The 19652-nt window shown below is 37.4% G+C and overlaps 2 protein-coding genes across 2 annotated transcripts; one reads left to right on the forward strand and one right to left on the reverse strand.

Annotated features, from left to right (window-relative positions):
- Positions 1–674: 674 nt before the first annotated feature.
- p4htmb (prolyl 4-hydroxylase, transmembrane b) lies at positions 675–8152 on the forward strand. Its single transcript, XM_046861429.1, has 9 exons — positions 675–1193; positions 2399–2480; positions 2590–2780; positions 2909–3005; positions 3605–3767; positions 3851–4036; positions 5998–6088; positions 6271–6394; positions 7611–8152. Exons 1-9 carry the CDS (start codon positions 870–872, stop codon positions 7799–7801), a joined length of 1449 nt encoding a protein of 482 aa, XP_046717385.1. The 5' UTR covers positions 675–869; the 3' UTR covers positions 7802–8152.
- Positions 8153–9361: 1209 nt separating this feature from the next.
- Positions 9362–19332, reverse strand: slc26a6l (solute carrier family 26 member 6, like). Its single transcript, XM_046855500.1, has 19 exons — positions 18959–19332; positions 18689–18828; positions 17900–18010; positions 17473–17648; positions 17206–17370; positions 16945–17097; positions 16561–16643; positions 16276–16423; positions 16080–16193; positions 15914–15991; positions 14990–15085; positions 14682–14788; positions 14525–14594; positions 14170–14262; positions 13947–14057; positions 13315–13716; positions 13177–13231; positions 12508–12650; positions 9362–11990 (listed from the first exon to the last, which is right to left on the reverse strand). Exons 1-19 carry the CDS (start codon positions 19096–19098, stop codon positions 11967–11969), a joined length of 2409 nt encoding a protein of 802 aa, XP_046711456.1. The 5' UTR covers positions 19099–19332; the 3' UTR covers positions 9362–11966.
- Between the last annotated feature and the right edge of the window lie 320 nt (positions 19333–19652).

Below are 19652 nucleotides of genomic sequence, written 5' to 3' on the forward strand. Positions count from 1 at the left end.
ACAACTCTGATACCCACTGAAAATACTTAGTGGCACTAATAGTACCAACTAAGCCAGGTAGTTTCCTTCTTCTCACAGACCTCAAAAGCGAAATCCTAAATACAAAATACTGCAACAAATAATCTCTGTATTAAAGAAGTGTTTTTAAATCAGGGAATTTTTTTTTATTATTTTTTCGCTGCACAGACAAGGGGGTAAAACGAATTATAATGATAATTACAATTATTTAACAAATGACATTTCTAATCAAATATTGTCGGAAATGAAGTCGGTTGAAAAGATATACCGCCACCAGCAAGTGTCGCTATTTCCCCCAATCTCACGCTCTCTGCGCAGGCGCAATGCGGCAGCTGTCAAACCTAGTGAGCAATGGCGACTCATCTTCTGGAAGGGTTGCACTGCGCCGGGGTCAGCTGTAAAGGTCGTGACGAGCTCGTACTAGGAGCGAAACCCTTAAACAGGAGTTTTCGGTTGCACAATGGGAGGTGTTAGAGGATCAACTTCAGTAATATTATCATGACTGGAGGTCGGCTGGCTCTAAATACCATTAGACGGAGCTGCGCAGTTCCGCCGCCGTTGTGATGAGAGGAGCTGCGGAATAAACACAGCCGTGACCTGCTGCTGCTGCTGCTGCTGAGTAAACTCGGGTTAAAGGGGTGGTGAACCAGTCAGTCATTAGCTGCTCGAATAAAAATGCATATTAGATACATAACTTCTGTACATGTACATGTCGTTTAGTCCTCATGTGTTGAGGTGGTTAGTTATTATACCCAGAAGGTTTTTCAAACGGCTGCCCGGACCGTGACGTATGTGTTCATGCGTGAATCGTTTCGCTGTCATTGCAGCGTTCCATAAAACCCAGAAATTTAATGGCAGGCAGAATGACGGAAGCTGTTGAACATGCAGAGGAGGATGACAACGGGCGATCAACGTTCCCTCCGCCGCTGTCACACCGAGAGCGATTCCCGGTGCAGAAGAACAATGTGTGTTCACGGTCCTACTTTGTCGTGGTCATGGTGTTCTTCCACGTCTACATCCTAAACGTCATTGCACTGTTACTCTACGTGCACTACAACACCGGCTCTGATCCCGGCGCCGCCTCCGGCACAGAGTTCAGCAGCCGGACTAGAGTCGCTGAAGCCGCAGTGCAGCCAGCTTCTCACAATCACCTTCCGCGCATCGAAGGGATACGGGTCAGGAACTGCTTTACTGTACTTTATCAACAATGTCTTTACTGCATGCTTTCCATGTTGGGATATAATATTTGTCTTTCTGATGCATGCCTGATAATGTGTAATGCCACTTCCTGTATTTCGTAGGACTTGATGTCACACTGTGATGTGATTTGTGACTGATGGTTTGCAAACAGGATTCAAGCAAAAAGATGAAAAAGATTTTCCCTGTCCTAACACACCTTATTCAACTAATCTGAAAAGTAACAGCCCTTATTAATATTATTGTGGAGGGGAAAATGCTAAAATGTACAGGATGAGATCCACATAAGTAATAATCCTGTAAGCAAACGAGGATGTACTGATAACCCAGTGGTAATGATTATTTAGGTAGAACTGTTAGGTCTTGCATTAAGACTTAATTTTTTTTATTCATTTAGTGATTCAGAGCTAGCCCAGCATTTAAAAATTGTAATGCCTTAGGTTGTGTGTAATATATTTGTCTTTTCCATGTAAAATATTAGCCTTAAGCAGTCACTTCTCTCTGGGTCTCTTTACAAAAACACTAAAAGGTTAACAAACAGTTTTAGATAAAAATGATTAATTTATTAATTCTTTTTTAATAAACACTACATTCTTGTCAGGGTCATGTTGATTCTGATGATCCTCATCACCAGTAGATGTGTGGCAGCAATAAATCCAAAATAGGACACCAGTCCATCGCAGGGCACCATGTGCATGCACACACACTCACATATTTACAAGCTTATTAATAGACAATTCATTAGAGCCAATCCAGCATGTTTTTGGGAGGTGGGAAGAAACCCATATAGATAGGGGACATTTCCTGACAATCCACACAGAGCTATGAAGCAGCAATGCCACTTACTGCTAAACTGTGACACCTTAATTCTAAGCGGGTTTTAATGTGGATTTAGTTGTGTAGATGGCTTCTGATGTTGACTGTGGGTATTAGGTTTAATAGTGACTCAGTGAAGCTGATCGGCATAAGTAATGTTTAATAATAATGGGAAAATGTTCCACCTAATGTGAAGTTCAGTTTTAATGTGGAACTTAAACAATACTTTTTGTTTTCTTTCTCAAGCAGAGTTATTATACGCTATTATTTTTAAACATGCAGTATTCCACACTCTTTATTCGCAGGTTACAAAAAATATATTGGAATAGTTATAAGCATCCCTCATGAAGCAGTTGTTCTCTTTCAGGTTGGTCATGTGCAAAAAGTATCTCTGGTGCCAGGGAAATTGCATGAAATGAAGACCCTCAGTCTGAAGCCTTTGCTCTTTGGTAATTATCTGTACCTGCTTTTGTTTGGAGTTTAACATCTGGTTAACACAGACTTGTGCATGATACAAATGTCATGTTGATGTCTTTGTGTGTGTTTGTGTATATTTAGAAATTCCTGGTTTTCTCTCTGAGAGAGAATGCGCGGTGGTGATGCGCTTGGCTCAGCTGAAGGGCCTGGTGGAAAGTCAAGTCATGGTACCCGAGGGACAGGAAGAGCTCAGTCAGCAGCTCAACCTCAGTGCGGAAGAGATCTTCCATTTGCTTGACCTCAATCAGGATGGCCAGCTGCAGCCACATGAGGTGTGTGGGTGTTTCTGTTAGTGAGTGTGTGCGAGTTTATATTAATTTGTACTTGTTTATGATACAGTAGGCAGATGCAGTGTTTATCACTGAAAAGATATGCTATCCACATGCTGTCCCTGTTGTAGATTTTAACACATTCCAGAGTGAGAGATGGTATCTGGCTGACTCCTGAGAACCTCAGAGAGATCTACGCTGGCCTCAAGGTGGACCAGGATGGCAATGGTAAAGACTAAGGTTATTTGTAGTGGATTCCTACACTAGACTTTAAAAGAGGTTCATTTTTTATACAACCATTTTGTTTGTGTGTCTACAGTATTTCTTGTGACACTGAGTTCTCACAAGGACTAGAGAGTGTACCAGTATGCTATGCATGAGAAAACTCCAATTAGAATTGCTGGGGGCTACAGATTATATATTCCTTATTTACATTTAAGGCACACTTAAAGATCTGTAGGACATATAAAAATTAGGTTGGCAATTAAAAAAAAACCTTTTGGGTTTTGAGACTTTCTTTATTATTGCTAACATACACAGCTGCTGCTGAAATTGGCAATAAAAGTACATTTGAAGAATTGTACCTTAACTATTAGCCAATTAAGAATGGCTTTTTTTCTTTCTTTTTTTGAGAGTACCAAGTGATTGTAATGTAACTTTCACATGTTTATTATTTTACTATTCACATTGCGTAGTAAAGGGTCAACTAAGAACTAAAGGTCCATGTTAAAAAAAGTCATCTTAATTCTGTATCAGTTTTAAGTGTTTATTGTTATGTTGTGAAAGAAAGCATTAAAGGAAATGGTCTCTGTTTAATGTATGCTTAGGTTTATTGAGTATAGAGGAGTTTGGGCAGTTGAGCAGTGACGCATTCCAGCGCTTCCTGTATCAGCGAGGGGTGAACAGAAATCAGTTAGTGAGGAACAGCAGACACACGTGGCTCTACCAGGGTCAGGGAGCACACCAGGTTCTTAGAGACCTCCGCAACAGGTATTCATTAAAGTGTTTGGGTTATCCTTTTACCTACTTTACCTACTTCTTTCCTTTAACACCCATTTAATTTGTTTATTTAGAGTCACACGTTTAACAAGGCTTCCATCTGCATTAGTGGAGTTGAGCGAACCTCTTCAGGTGGTGCGTTATGAACAAGGTGGGCATTACCATGCTCATCATGACAGTGGGCCAGTTTACCCTGAAACAACCTGCACACACACTCACCCCACTGTCAACTCCTCATCGCCGTTCCAGACTTCCTGCAGGTGAGCCAAACGCGATCTGGAGTTTTTAAGTTAAAACAAGTGCCTATACAGATTTACTGACAAATGTACAGTGGGGCAAAAAAGTATTTAGTCAGCCACCAATTGTGCAAGTTCTCCCACTTAAAAAGATGAGAGAGGCCTGTAATGTTCATCATAAGTACACTTCAACTATGAGAGACATCATCTCAAAATCCTGAAAATCAAATATTTTAAGAATTTATTTGCAAATTGAAAATAAGTATTTGGTCACCTACAAAAAAGCAAGATTTCTGGCTTCTTTTTTAGGAGGATCTTCTGTCCTCCACTTGTTACCTGAATTTAATGGCACCTGTTTGAACTCGTTTAAAAGACACCTGTCCACAACCTCAAACAGTCAGACCCCAAACTCCATTATGGCCAAGACCAAAGAGCTGTCAAAGGACACCAGAAACAGAATTGTAGTCCTGCACCAGGCTGGGAAGACCGAATCTGCAATAGGTAAGCAGCTTGGTGTGGAGAAATTAACTGTAGGAGCAATTATTAGAAAATATAAGACATACAAGACCACTGATAATCTCCCCCTTAATCTGGGGCTCCACACAAGATCTCACCACGTGGGGTCAAAATGATCACAAGATTGGTGAGCAAAAATTCCAGAACCACACGGGGGGACCTAGTGAATGACCTGCAGAGAGCTGGGACCAAAGTAACAAAGGCTACCATCAGTAACACACTACGCTGCCAGGAACTCAAATCCTGCAGTGCCAGACGTGTCCCCCTGCTTAAGCCAGTACATGTCCGGGCCCATCTGAAGTTTGCTAGAGATCATTTGGATGATCCAGAAGAGGATTGGGAGAATGTCCTATGGTCAGATGAGACCAAAATAGAACTTCTTGGTAAAAACTCAACTTGTCGTTTTTAGAGGAGAAAGAATGCTGAGTTGCATCCAAAGAACTCCATACCTACTGTGAAGCATGGGGGTAGAAACGTCATGCTTTTGGGGCTGTTTTTCTGCAAAGGGACGAGGAAGACTAATCCGTGTAAAGGAAAGAATGAATGGGGACATGAATCGTAAGATTTTAAGTGAAAACCATCAGTAAGGGCATTGAAGATGAAACGTGGCTGGGTCTTTCAGCATGACAATGATCCCAAACACACCGTCCGGGCAACGAAGGAGTGGCTACGTAAGAAGCATTTCAATGTCCTGGAGTGGCCTAGCCAGTCTCCAGATCTCAACCCCATAGAAAATCTTTGGAGGGAGTTGAAAATCTGTGTTGCTCAGCAACAGCCCCAAAACATGACTGCTCTAGAGGAGATCTGCATGGAGCAATATGCCAAACTACCAGCAACAGTGTGTAAAAAACTTGTGGAGACTTACAGAAAACGTTTGACCTCTGTCATTGCCAACAAAAGGTATATAACAAAGTATTGAGATAAACTTTTGTTATTGAGCAAATACTTATTTTCCACCATAATTTGCAAATAAACTCTTTAAAAATCAAACAATGTGATTTTCTGGATTTTTTTTTTCTCATTTTGTGTCTCATAGTTGAAGTGTACCTATGATGAAAATTACAGGCCTCTCTCATCTTTTTAAGTGGGAGAACTTGCACAATTGGTGGCTGACTAAATACTTTTTTGCCCCACTGGATATAACATGAGGTTTAACACATTAATTTGGTTAAGGGGAGAAAGGAATCTGTTCTAGGAAAATAATGATTATAAAAAGAAAATTCATGCTTTTTGGACCACTGCAGACCCCTGTGCTCCAAATCATTATGCTTGCCCATTTTTTAAGCTCCTAACATATAAACTTTGAGGACAAAATGGTTACTTGCTGCCTAAAATATCAGGGTGCTATGATGAAGAGATAATCAGTGTTTCACTTCACGTCACCTGTCATGAGGTTATAATGTCATAATGTTATGCCTGTTTGGTGTATATGCAAGTGTGTACCAACATTTTATGTTTTATAATTTTAGGTACATTACTGTACTGTTTTATCTGAACACGGTGGAGGAAGGAGGAGAAACCACTTTTCCTGTAGCAGACAACAGAACCTATGACGAAGTGGTGAGTTTTGCTTAGTTAACTTTTACGTATTCCTTGTATTTTGCACTGATCTGATTATTGCACAGTGCACTGATCCAAAGTTTAAACAGCAACTCAAAAAACCTTTGTGTGTGTGTGTGTGTGTGTGTGTGTGTGTGTGTGTGTGTGTGTGTGTGTGTGTGTGTGTGTGTGTTGTTTTTCAGTCTCTTATACAAGACAATGTTGATTTGTTGGACACAAGAAAGCACTGTGATAAAGGGAACCTGAGAGTGAAGCCTACAATGGGCAAAGCAGTTTTCTGGTACAACTATCTGTCTGATGGAAATGGTAAGAACGAAGAATGGCGGTTTTGTGTCTATAGTCTGCTGCATATCTGCCTAACATCCATATTTCTTTTGGTCTAGTTTTACATGGAAAAGGTGGATTAATAAAATGATTATATTTTAGCCATGTTCAAATCCATCACATTTTGTTTAAAAGATGTTGAGTGCACTTCTCTGAAAAGGATACAGCATGCTTAAATGGTCAGTAGAAATAACCTAAGGTAATATATATCTTATTTGAATTGACATATCAGTAAAGATTCATCTGGGATAACACACAGCAGCAATTTTCTCATATACTGCAGAAACCAAAAGGAATTCAAGTATTAACCAGTTTTTTAATTTTGAAATAATTTTTTACTGATGCCATTTAAGAATAACGTCATAAAGACTGAACTAACAGGAGATTTAGAATTATTTAGAATTCTCGCTTTGTCTTAGCATTTTTTTATCGGTTATGTCGATTCTTTTATGTCGCCGAACCCTGATATCTCGAGCACAAGGGGGGAAAATTTGCCATTTAACGTCGGTTATCTCGGTGCAGCCGCAAAAGAACTCGCGGAAGTGGCGGAAAAATCAAGTCTTCACGTACCGGGATACACATGAGCGATAACAACGACCGCCGTGAACCAACATATACCAACAATAACGGACAGTGAGAGTGTGGAAGTTTAAATAGGAGCTGGTGATGATGCTAAACGAGCACCATATGTGCGCGATTGAGCGGAGCTTCAGAGAAAGCGGCCGAAAGCACCTGACACGCTGAAGGGGCCGAAGGGGCGTGGCAGGTGGATTCCTGACAGATAAACATGTACTGTATGTATTTTTATAGCATGCCTTCATCAAACAAATCGCGGCAACGCTGTTGTGTAAAAAACCCTCTAAAAACACGTGCATGCACATTCTCATTTATTAACGCACATCATGTACATCATGTACATAAAGAAATTTTAAGCACGTTAATATATTGCCGCCATTTTGATTTTCGTTTATCTCGATCATCGGTTACCTCGATGCTTTTTGGCGACCCCCTAGGACATCAACATAACCGGGTTCCACTGTGTGTGTGTGTGTATATATATATATATATATATATATATATATATATATATATATATATATATATATATATATATATATATATATATATATATATGTGTGTATGTATGTACACTGTACTGTGGAATGTACTATACTGTGCTGTGTGTTTAACCCTTTAGGCTGGGTGGGTGAACAGGATGAGTATGCACTACATGGAGGTTGTGTTGTCACTCGAGGGGTAAAATGGATCGCCAACAACTGGATCAATGTTGACCCAGACTACCAACGGCAAGCCCGGTACGAGCAGCTCATGTCTCAGCAGCCAGAACCTCAGGATCAGCAGCACACAGATACACACCAGGACCTGTAACAACATGTGTGTATTTTACAAGATTTGGAGTACCCATGCGTCTGTTTGTCCACAAACACAGACACAGGAGGATCGGTAGAGCACGCACACACAGGCATGCACAAGCATATACAGAAACACTGTGCTGGATCATGCACCTGGAGATACACAAAGAATGATATGTATGGACCAACATGCATATAAATGTAAATTTACATTTATATGTCATTAAAAATAATTATTGGGACACAGGGATACAAATAATACTTGCACATGTGGTACATGGTACTTTGTAGAGTATTTAATTTATTTCATCCAATATTTATTAACATTTTAAAAATTATGTTATGTAGAGAGAGAGAGAGAGAGAGAGAGACACATTTATTTTATGCTTGTTTCAGTGCTTACCAAAAAAAAACTAATTTCCCCCAATTTATTATCATCTGACCATTACATTGAAAAAAATCTATAGTGAATTTAATTCACAAAGCTTATTTAGATACACAGAATTATAATCACATACACTGTGCATATCCATCCAATATTTAGGAGTTCAAGCAAGCTAACTAACATAATGGCACACTAGCTTGAGAAAGACTTGTGTGTCACACCAGTGAAATATTACCAAACAATACCATATTTAATTACACTACACATTACATAATGTACAGCATTTATTTTGTTATATGCTGCTAAGATTCTGAATGGATCACACAATTGCTGTGTCACTCTTTAGACTCAATTATTGTACTTTAATAATATTAAACATTCTATTTAAATTAAAATAGAATCCTAAAGAACACAGACGGTCCTTAATATTGCTGTAGTGAAGTTTGCATATGGTTAGACCCCTGATGCTCAAATGCATGTAGAAACACACTTGCTCATAAAGATACATTCAGTTATAAACAGTGAATTAGCTGTAACTTAACATTACTAATAGACTTAGCATTTAATTCTTCAGAATGAAGTAATTACCAACATTTACTGTACAAGTGGCAGCTCATCAATAGCACCAGGTGGGGCAGAGCCCAACATATATTAACTGTTCCACAAATCTTTATACAGTGGAACCCCATTGTACGAGCATAATTAGTTCTTGAAAATTGCTTGTGTCCATTTGCTTGTATGTTCGAACTGATTTTCCCCATAGGAATGAATGTAAAAGTGATTTAATCCGTTCCGAGACCTCATTCGATGGCTTATTTCTGCACTTTAAAACTATTTGTAGCCTATTTTTAAAAACAAATACACCGCAAATGACCGTAATATAAACATAATTTAACACTTACTCGTGATAGTGGTTGATTGCGAGTGTGAGACACGCACTACGCTCGTAAACTCCTCGGTTTCCATGGTAATTCTATTTACTTTCGTTTTCACAGCACCATCACTGATTTTCTTGGGAGACATTTTTCAAGATTTCTAGTGAAATAAAAATATAAAACTAAAAAAAGTTACTGTGGGAGAGCGTATGAATGCGGGAATAAGGAATGCCACAACAGGTCAGGTGCAAAGGCTTCACATCCACTTTTATTTGTTTTTTTTTTGTGTCGGTCTGCTTAGTGCCCCACGCAGCACGTCTTAGGCGCGCACACACACACACGCTCTCCTCCTTAAATGCACCCTCCGATGACTTGAAAAGAGAGAACAATCATTAGGTCACATTAACTTCAGGTGAATCCCCTGCCTATCTGCTCCCGGACCTGCCCTCTATTCACAAACCGCGCTCAGCCACGCCCCCGCTGCCACAGTTACGTTTTTGCTGCACTGAACAATGAGAGCGACCGAGTGATACGTCATCAACTAAGCGACTGATGTGGCCCTCCGCCGAAACGGGAAACCGGCAGCGTGGGTTTGCTCGTGCTTTCGAAATTTGCTCATGAAACGGTAAAATTATGCGAGCGAGGTTGCTCGTATCTCCGTTTGCTCGTACTATAGGTTGCTCGTACAACGGGGTTCCACTGTAGTTGCAATTCACAAAATCATACATTTAAAATTCTTATGAAATAGTAATTAAATATTTTAAACAATCTATGATATTGAGGAAATGGGTAGATACAGTCCCCAAAAAGAGTATTGGGTTAGAGTTATCAAGGCCAAGATTTTTTTTTTTTTATGTAATACACTGAAGACTAATAGATTTCCCCTGATTTGAAAGGATGTGATTAACGAGTTTAGTCTACATATTAATATAGCTAACTTTGTAATACTAGGTTGTGAATGTCTTTTAAAATGCTTCTTTTTTTTTTTTTTTGTAAACATACGCTATTATTAATACGCATTATTATTTCTTTCTTTCCTTCTTTTTATTGTATTTCTTTTTGCTGTTTGTCTGTAAGGGTGCTGGGGTGGTAGCTCTTAGGGCACTCCAAGATGTGTATGTTTACTCATTGAATGTCTATCGAAGTCTTGTCAACTCTAATACTAACTATTACAGGTTTAATGTCATCCTGCCCCACCATGGTCTATAGTCAAAAGCCACTGTACTTCAGTGTAACCAGAGCAGCATGTTTATATCGCTGAGTAGATTGTCCAATTTATTTTTGTGATTTCTTAGATTTCTAAGAAATCTAAAACCTAGGTAGGTTTTACAATCTATTTAAAATTTACTGTAGAAAATACAGTCGGCCTTAAAATTCCCTTTGCTCAGGGATAAAGTCAACAAAACTGAACCAAAAATCAAGTTTTAGTAAGGTGCCCACCCTTATGTATACGATTTCCAAACAGATACCATTTATAGCAGCGCACAGCAAATAAAATGCATGTACACACTCACACTAGCACACATCCAGAGACACACATGTTCTTACGTTTTATACAAACAGAGTCATTTACTAGCATGAGGTTAACATCCTGTGTCCCACATTCAGAACTGAGTCAAGCTTTACCTAACAGTTCCCAAGGTCCAGACAGGCACCATAGACATTAGATTGAATTCAGGGACAAGAGCCTTGATATTTATGCAATGAAAGGCAAGATGATGTTTCGTTACTGTTACGTTTTTTTAGAACATGGTTCTCAAGAAAAAAAAAAAGAGTTTGTAAAGCATATCAAGACAGTGAATTTTTGTTTGTTTGTTTGTTTGTTTGTTTTTTACTTCAGGAAAGCTGGGAATTTGTTATTGAATGGCTTTTTTTTTTTCCAGACCTCAATAACTTTAGGAACCCAAGTCCTTTTTGGTGTAAAAATCACAAATAAGAAGCTCTAAGGCATTAATAAGTAGACAAAGTATAATTGCACATAATAAATCTGGACTAAGGGGTCCACTAAATTTATTTTACAGATAAAGGAACTCCTGGCTGCAAAAAAAATTGAGAACCAATGCTGTAGAACACTGAAAGCACCATTATTTATTTATTTGTTAATTTATTTATTGGAATGCAGCCATATTTTATAATATTTGTTTACATATTTATGCACTACAATACCTCCTAAGGAGTGTGAAAGAATGTTCACTTGAGTTTTCACTGGATAAAAGGGATTCAGTACATATTTGCTTTTACATCCAGTTGAGAAAACAGATGTCATTAGCCTCAGTTGGCATTAGTTTTATGTTTTGAGTCGATTATTCAGTTTAAACTTGTTACCTAAGATGTGTGATAATATGTGTGGTCCAACACTACATCTCAGCTGACATGATCTGCATCTTACATCTGTTTGATCAACGCATGTCTAAACTAATGCTTGAACAAACTCATACACTGTACAGGGGTTGTGATTATTTATTCTTATTTATTTAATCAGCCTTGAAGTTTATTTCACTTGCATCCAAGGCCAGCTCTATTCACGTGTTATTTATTGTAATTATAGCATCGCTGCAATGTTTTCAGAAGTCACTAAATGTAAGCAGTCAGTCATTTTATTTAATCATATATGATGTTAATTTTTGAAATAATAAAGATAAATATAAATGAAAAATGATGTGCCTTTTCTAATAAGTTAATGTTATGCATTATTAACATGCTAAAAAAATCTAAGACCTAGTTATCCATACACATGTATTTGACAAGTACACAAAGCAGAAAAACATGCAGGTATAAAGTTCATAGTGGTAGCACCACTTTGTGTGTGTGTGTGTGTGTGTGTGGGTGTGTGTCTGTGTCTGTGTCTGTGTCTGTGTGTGAGTATGAGAGTGAGCAGCAGAAACAGATTGCTGCAGATGTAATTCACTGTAGTTAATATCTCAGAGTCTGGTGTTGCTCATACACTGAAATGACAAATAAAAAATGTTCATTAGTGTTTGATTATAAAATGTGTTTTACAGTGTATTTGCACATGTATAGTCAAGTGCACAGGTTTATAAACAGGATATTAATTGAAAGAAAACAGGCACGGTCTTTTCAATAGTAACAGTAAGCAAATAAAAATGGTAAGTAAGGAAACCCTACTGTAAAACTTCTTTGATGCTGCTCTGACTTTAATGTCCTCTGAAAAACCTCTGACACAAAAGGATTTTCGGTAAAATAATTGTATAAAATCACTTAATTGAACGCTAGGGCGTAATTCAGTAATGTATATTTGTGGCAATTAGAGCCTGTAGGTCTCCTCTGTCTGTCTGTCTGTCTGTCTCTCTCTCTTTTTCTCTCTCTCTCTCTCTCTCTCTCTCTCTCTCTCTCTCTCTCTCTCTCTCTCTCTATATATATATATATATATATATATATATATATATATAAATTAGTCTTTACTGTACATTTGGGTGTATGTATTATGTATGTAAAGCTCACCAGTGCTGTGTCGTAGCCTGGCAGAGTTGCTGCACCATGGTGTTTGAGGCAGTATATCACTGCATCGTGCACTGTAGTAAAGAGATGCTCTTTGGAAATGGCAGTAAAAAAGCCACCTTGCTCCAACTGCTCCACGACTGGAACTAATCACACAGACAACACAATAAAAAAAAAATAAATACACAATATTTATTATTATACAGTATATAACATCCAAACAAAAAAATAAGACTACACAAAAGGACACACTGAAATAAATATCTGTGGGCAAAAAAATTAAATGCAAAACTGGACTGAATATGGATTTTTGTACTTTTGTAATAAATTAGCTTGATGCACTTTGACATAAACTGTACTTCATTACTAGTTGAAACGGAATACTTCTTTATTGAAAAAGCACAAACTGATTTAAAACGATTTAATATCATTTATTATCTTTTTAAAGACACATTAATTTATGAAAATGGCTACATTAAAAAACATAAAAACTAAGATATGTGGTCTGGAATTTCCCGTTTTTCAGATGGTGCATTTAACAACTATTAAAGACTAAAACTTGTAAAAAAAATGTTGGCCAAAAACAAAGTATAATACTTCTGTACATTATTGAAATTTTGATGCAATTGTAAATATCCAACCTCAGTTATTTTCAGATTGGGTTCTACTTACCTTGACAGCCTGCAATGTAGATATGGACATTAATCTCTCCAAAGTCATGGAATATCTGTTATTAACAGAGAAACATTTTTTGTATCACTGTCATTTTTAATACTGAGTATTTTTATTGCAAGTGTCATTCACACTCACGTCTCTCAGGGTCTTGATGGCCACAGTATCAACAAAGTTAACTGGAGTAAGGTCTAGAATGATGGAATGGATATTCCATGTCCATTTTCCCAGTGAACCTAGAGAAACACTTTCCAGATCCCTGCTGAGTGTATCCTCACTGCTGGACCCCAGTGTTGTGATGTCCTCATCCTGCAGATCTGACATGGACCCTAGTGTGGTTGTTTCAGGGTCAATTCCCTTCAGGTACACCCAGCTGTTATGAGGGGTCTCAGGCATGACTAACACAGTGTCATTTTTCCTGTCCTTCCATTCATCTTCTGGGATGATATCGCAACCCATTTCTTTAAAATGTTCTGCTCCTTCTTCAACCGAGAAGATGCATCCTTTGGAGCGCTGAGATGCTGCTCTGAGAGCTTGTTTCTGGGGAGAAAGGTTTGAGAATATCATATACAATATTTTATCAAAATCATTGTAATAATAAAAAAATATATTTAAAACACACTAGCACCTGAAGCTAAAAGTTTATTTTTAAGTAATTTGACTTCTGTTTCATTAATGATATACATGGAAGTGTGGGATCATTCATTTGACATAACAAAAAAAAAAAAGATGCATTGTGGCCTTTCAGGAGATTTAGTGTGTTGCCCCACCTGTTTTTTGGCTGTTCTCTTTGCCCTTCTTTCTGCCCTCCTCTCTCTTCTTCTCTGCTTCTCCTCTTCTCTGCGCTTATAAGTGATCATCTTAGTAATGTCCAAGCCACACTTTAATTACAAAAACAGCATATTTTTGTAAAAAAAAAAAAAGCTGAATATGAATAGTGTGTTGTTTAGAAATACATTTAGATTATTAGTATAAATAAAAACAAATGTGCACCTTTTGTTTGAGGGCTTCTAGGTACAGTTCAGCATTGGCAAAGTATATCGTGGCTGAAGAGCGGAATATTGTGATGCCTGGAACCTCCCTGACCTGACACACACACACACACACACACACACACACACACACACACACACACACACACACACAAACAAATGCATCCCTATGTTTTTTTAATAGTAAAACAAAATATGCCTTAAAAATCAATCAAACCTAATACACAGTCATGAAAAAGTATTTCTGGTCAAGTAAAGTTTTATATTTGTCATCCATTTTATAAAGAGATTCAAACACCAGGTCCAATAAACATAATGGAATAAAGCAATCTAAACATAATATCGACACGCCTCACGTTTTCATGTGTCTCCATGTCCAAATAAATCTCAGTACCAGGAAGATGACCCAAGACAGAGTACCGAGGCCTGTAGAATCAAAGAAGCACTTATTTAAGAGTCATTCCACTAGCAAGACAAAACACTATCTAGGCACAGAGCAGTGCACTGTCTTACCTTTGTGTCCTGAAGATAACAGTAAGCAGGGCAAAGCCAATTGAGGCTGCCAAACCCATGTCCATATTAAAGAGAATAGTAGACACCCAAGTCATCAACCATACCAACTATATATATATATAACAAATAAATGTAAATAATAGATTTAAATAATGCAGCATAACTACATAAATATAGAGTATATGATAAAGATTCAAAATAAATCATACTTTCAACATCACAGAGAAAAGAGTCACTAATCATTCAGATATAGAAACAGGTGTGGGCACTATATTAATGGAATGTGTAACATTGTTGTTGATTAATACCAGATCAGCCTTGTTTCTACGCCACAGTGTCACAATATCAGCATACTGCTTGAACATGCCTTTCAGATTCACAAACACGATGGCAGCCAGCACTGCCTGTATACAAGCACACACACACACACACACACACACACACACACACACACACACGCGCACACACACACACACACACACACACACATATATATATATATAAATATATGTATACATACATAGTTAAAATCTGAGTTCCCTCACAGACATATAAGGTAGCGGACCGCAAGTTTGTTTAGTGTCCACCTAGCATTTTTTTAATTCTTTTTAAACTTGACATGTGCAAAAATGCAAGGGGTATAAAAGAGAAACTAAGGTTAGCACAGTGTCACTCCGTACAATACCATGACATTTGTTTTGCACATTCTTTAACATTTTATGTCCAGCTCCAAGAATTTCTCTTCAAAGGAGGAAATCCTGACAATTCCGCATATCAAAGGAGTAAATTAATGAAGGATGGAAGGAATAAAGACATTTGTTAAAGTTAAGTAGATCATATCTTTAGAAAATGTTATATTAAATGTAAAACACACACACACACTTACATACACAGCTGTATTACCCAAATGGGGTCTAACAAATGTAAACTATTTAATTACGTTTTTCCATGTATTAAATTTTATTTCATTAATTTAATCATTTTATTTAAAATTGTTTTACAAATGTAAACTGTTTAATTGTTAATGATTACAAATATTAATAATAATAAACCGCATTAATAAAATAATAAAATAATAATAAAAATTACCGTTTTATTGCATTTCCTCCCCCCCGCTGTAGCGAAACTTAACCTAACCGTGACTTAAAAACCGAGGTACGTACCGAACCGTAGATTTTGTGCACGATATACACCTATATAGCTTAAAGACGTGAATAATTATTGAGATGTACCTTGGGCAACTGCTGAAACAGTGTTCCTAACTTCAATGTGGTCACCAGCACTATTACAGCTGCGAACACACCTGCCATCTACAGCAGCATAAACAAAAAAAAGACAAAATCAGTCTATACACAGAAGATGGGACTGTGCTAAGTATGCTAAGTGTGCATGTCTCACCTGTGTTCTGCCTCCAGTAGTCTCCTGGATTATACTCCGAGACATAGAAGCACAAACAGAGAAAGACTGGAAAAAGCCTCCAACTGTATTACTGAGACCTAAAGCAACCAACTCCTATAAAGATCACAGAAAAATGATTTTTTTAACCATTTGTCTGAAATAACATTCCCATCTTAGTGGTGGCAAGTCATCTCACCTGATTGCTGCACACTTTGTAGCCATGCTTAAGAGCAAAGGTTTTGCCTAAAGAGATGGAAATTGCATATCCCACAATGGCTATGGCAAATGCATCCACTATCACATCAGAAAAGATACTGGGGTTTGGCATTGTTGGAGGCTGAAGCCTGAATGATACCAAGAGATAGATAACAATCATATGGAAAACTTAAATATGGTTTAAAGAATTATCAGCACTTACAGTATGAAAGGTGTTAGCTGAAAAATAATAAATATATTATTGTTACAATAGAAAATAACTAACCCACTTGGGATATCTCCAACTACAGAAATTTCATAGGTCCCATTCAGATGAGCATGGAATGATATCAGTGTACCTGCCACAATCTAGTGCACACACACACACACACACACACACACACACACACACACACACACACACACACACAATGACACAGTGTTTAATGGCGTGAGTGATGGGTAAAATATTGGTCTTTCCTATACAGTGTATAGTAGGGTAAAATTAGAACTGTCCCTAAGTGAGCCCTGAAAAATATACCCAATAGCTATACATTTAACAAAGAGACAAAAGTGTGCTGACCATCCAGTTACTAACCATAGAAGAACATGGATAACATAAATTATAATTTAAGAATGAATGAAAAATGTAAATAAAAAAATAGCTTACAACAATGAGTTCCACTGGTACTGGCACAGGCAATTTCTCTCTGAATCGATTGTTCAGTTCCTTGGCAATGATGAGAACTATGATACACACAACACTGACCAGCAGAGTAGGCAAATGAGTATTGGGCAGCTGCTTACACACGTCTACTAGGGTCTGCATACACACAAAAAAAACAGGGTCTGGTCGATTTGCATAAAAAAAGTGAAGAGGTCTGTAAGATTTGTGCATGGCAACAAAGAGGGTGAAAATCTAAGTACTTACATAAATCAGTGAGAACGAACCAGTGAATCGTTTTGGAGACACTCCCAATATGTTCTTTAACTGAGCCACTACTCCATGAGCGACAGCTGCTGTAGTGTATGCTCTCACTAAAGGCTCTGAAAGATATGTACCCACAAACCCAAACTGTGCCAACCCCAGGACCACCTGAAACAGAATTAAGAAAATGCGTTTCTATAGCATCACATGATGAGTGTGAATACGCATGGATAAAACACACATCTCATATTTTTGGAAATGTGTGCGAACCTGAATAAGTCCTCCTAACACTGCAGTGGCTGCAGCAACTTGTACTCTATAAAGATCTCTAGCAGTGACATTCACCTCCTCTGTCACATTAGTGCCATTGAAGATGAGAAAATTGGAATCAGGAGCCAATCTCTCAATAACGCTACCCACCATAACACTGAGAATCGTAAATGTGCCTGCAAACACACAAACAACGGGAAGTTTTTCTTAGACAATGAATCAGCAGCCATGGAGACAATTTAAGGCCTAAAGTGTGGTAGCCAATTTATTATTTTTTTTAATGCCATTTTAATGCTTAATTTTAGTATCATGTGAAATATTTCCACATCATTATTGAAAATTAGTTATACATTTATGATAAATGAAGCCAAAATAATTTATTTTACAAATCATTCTCATGGTCATAACGTATAAATAGACTGCTCACCTACAGAAATGTGTCTGGAGGACCCAAAGAAAAAATAAACTAATGGAGGATAAAAAGAGCTGTACAGTCCAAACACTGGTGGCAGTGAAGCCAACAATGCATATGCCATTCCTATAACACACACGCACGCGCACGCACAGACACACACACACACACACACACACACACACACACACACACACACACACTTAATATTCTTCATATTACACCTAATATAACCACTTAATAGTCTTAATAATCTTGTAAGGAGCTTCCATTGAGAATAATTAATGCTGATAGACACCTAAACATACCATTGAAACTCAATTAGCAGAAGGAAAATGTTTTCAATTTTATTTTGTTTATATTTATTTTTAAATCAAGCCGTTTTGTCCTAACTACAATGCAGTCATGCCCATCCAAAGCAATACTCAAGAATTTTTCTAACCCTGGTGTAACAATATATTGCAGGAATTTATACATATTTGTTTCATGTTACACATTTAAAATAGTCATCACACTATGGAAAAATATTCATGGCGTCTAAAGACTTTAATCATGGTTTCATGTGTGATTGTTTTATAATATTTTCTGTAAATAATAACATTTCCAAAACTGTATTTTGTGACGTCACATAATGTTGAGGAAATTAAACAAAACTTTATTGATTGTCACTTATTCATAAAATAATAACAATGACTGAAGTATTTATCGTTCTTATCAGTCGCTCTAATGTTTTGACCTTTCTCATATTCTTCATAAGGATATAAATTAATTAAGAGGAAATCATTTTTAATTACAAGCTCTTACCTTGTGGCAAGTGCATGATGCCCACACTGATGCCAGAGATGAGGTCTGGTATGCCATAATCCCGGATGGAATAACGTGGTAACCAGTAAAGCACAGGTAAACAACCTGTTACTCTTCGCTTCAGTCTGGGAATAGAACATCTGTGAGAGGGATAAAGAGAGAAGAGAATTTGGATAAAAAAGTCAAGAAAAAAATTATATTCACTTACATACTGAATATATGAACTCATACATATTTTTAGAGTATAACTAATACTTTAATGTGTCTCACCTCAGTGAGTTTTTCAGGCGATGAGACAAAGGAATATGAATTTCTGAAGGTTCCAATCTCCTAGCTACCTTCTCCAGCTTCTCTTCGTCCAGAATCTCCCTCTCCACACAGTACCTCAAGCTATTCTTCCCACTGATCATACTTACACCACAAACCTAATTCAGAGAGCTAATCTTAAATGTATTCCTTAGCCTATACTCCACTGATTTTACCCTTTTGAGTTCTCAGGTTTCTAGCAGGTGAGGTACACTCACAGGAGCTTAAATAAGATGAGGAAGACGTAGTAAAAGGGGCTGACATTTTGGCTAATTATTACTTGATAAAAATGTTAAACACTCTATAAAATCTATAAACTATTAAAATCCATTAATAGACACACAATGTTATATTAAGAAAACGACCCTTAATTACATACTCCACAATTGTGAAATATAAAGTTTATGTTATTTTTAATTTCTACTGTAAAGTTCATCCTGTGTTTATGCTGATGCAGCTTTTTCTCAAGTTTCCACTAGTGTGCTCTAGTCATCATTTTCTCTTTCAGTGACCCGGATGTTAGGTAACACGCGAATGAATTAATAATCTTAACACTGGAAACAGGAAGGGAAACTTAGCCATCCGTCTTTGACTCATCATTTTCTACTAAACATAAATCGGTGCAAGTGTTCACTCCAGCAAAACTAGCTAAAGCTCA

This window comes from Silurus meridionalis, chromosome 1, assembly GCF_014805685.1.
Source record: "Silurus meridionalis isolate SWU-2019-XX chromosome 1, ASM1480568v1, whole genome shotgun sequence".
NCBI classification, from domain to species: domain Eukaryota; kingdom Metazoa; phylum Chordata; class Actinopteri; order Siluriformes; family Siluridae; genus Silurus; species Silurus meridionalis.

Coding starts and splice junctions, on each gene's coding strand:
- slc26a6l (XM_046855500.1), bottom strand. CDS start 19,098: ATGATCAGTGGGAAGAATAGCTTGAGGTACTGTGTGGAGAGGGAGATT. Junction 17,649..17,899: donor CTCCAGACACATTTCTGTAG/GTGAGCAGTCTA, acceptor GTGTGTTTGCAG/GCACATTTACGATTCTCAGT. Junction 12,651..13,176: donor CTACATTGCAGGCTGTCAAG/GTAAGTAGAACC, acceptor CTGTGTGATTAG/TTCCAGTCGTGGAGCAGTTG.
- p4htmb (XM_046861429.1), top strand. CDS start 870: ATGGCAGGCAGAATGACGGAAGCTGTTGAACATGCAGAGGAGGATGAC. Junction 6,089..6,270: donor ACAGAACCTATGACGAAGTG/GTGAGTTTTGCT, acceptor GTTGTTTTTCAG/TCTCTTATACAAGACAATGT. Junction 6,395..7,610: donor CTATCTGTCTGATGGAAATG/GTAAGAACGAAG, acceptor TTAACCCTTTAG/GCTGGGTGGGTGAACAGGAT.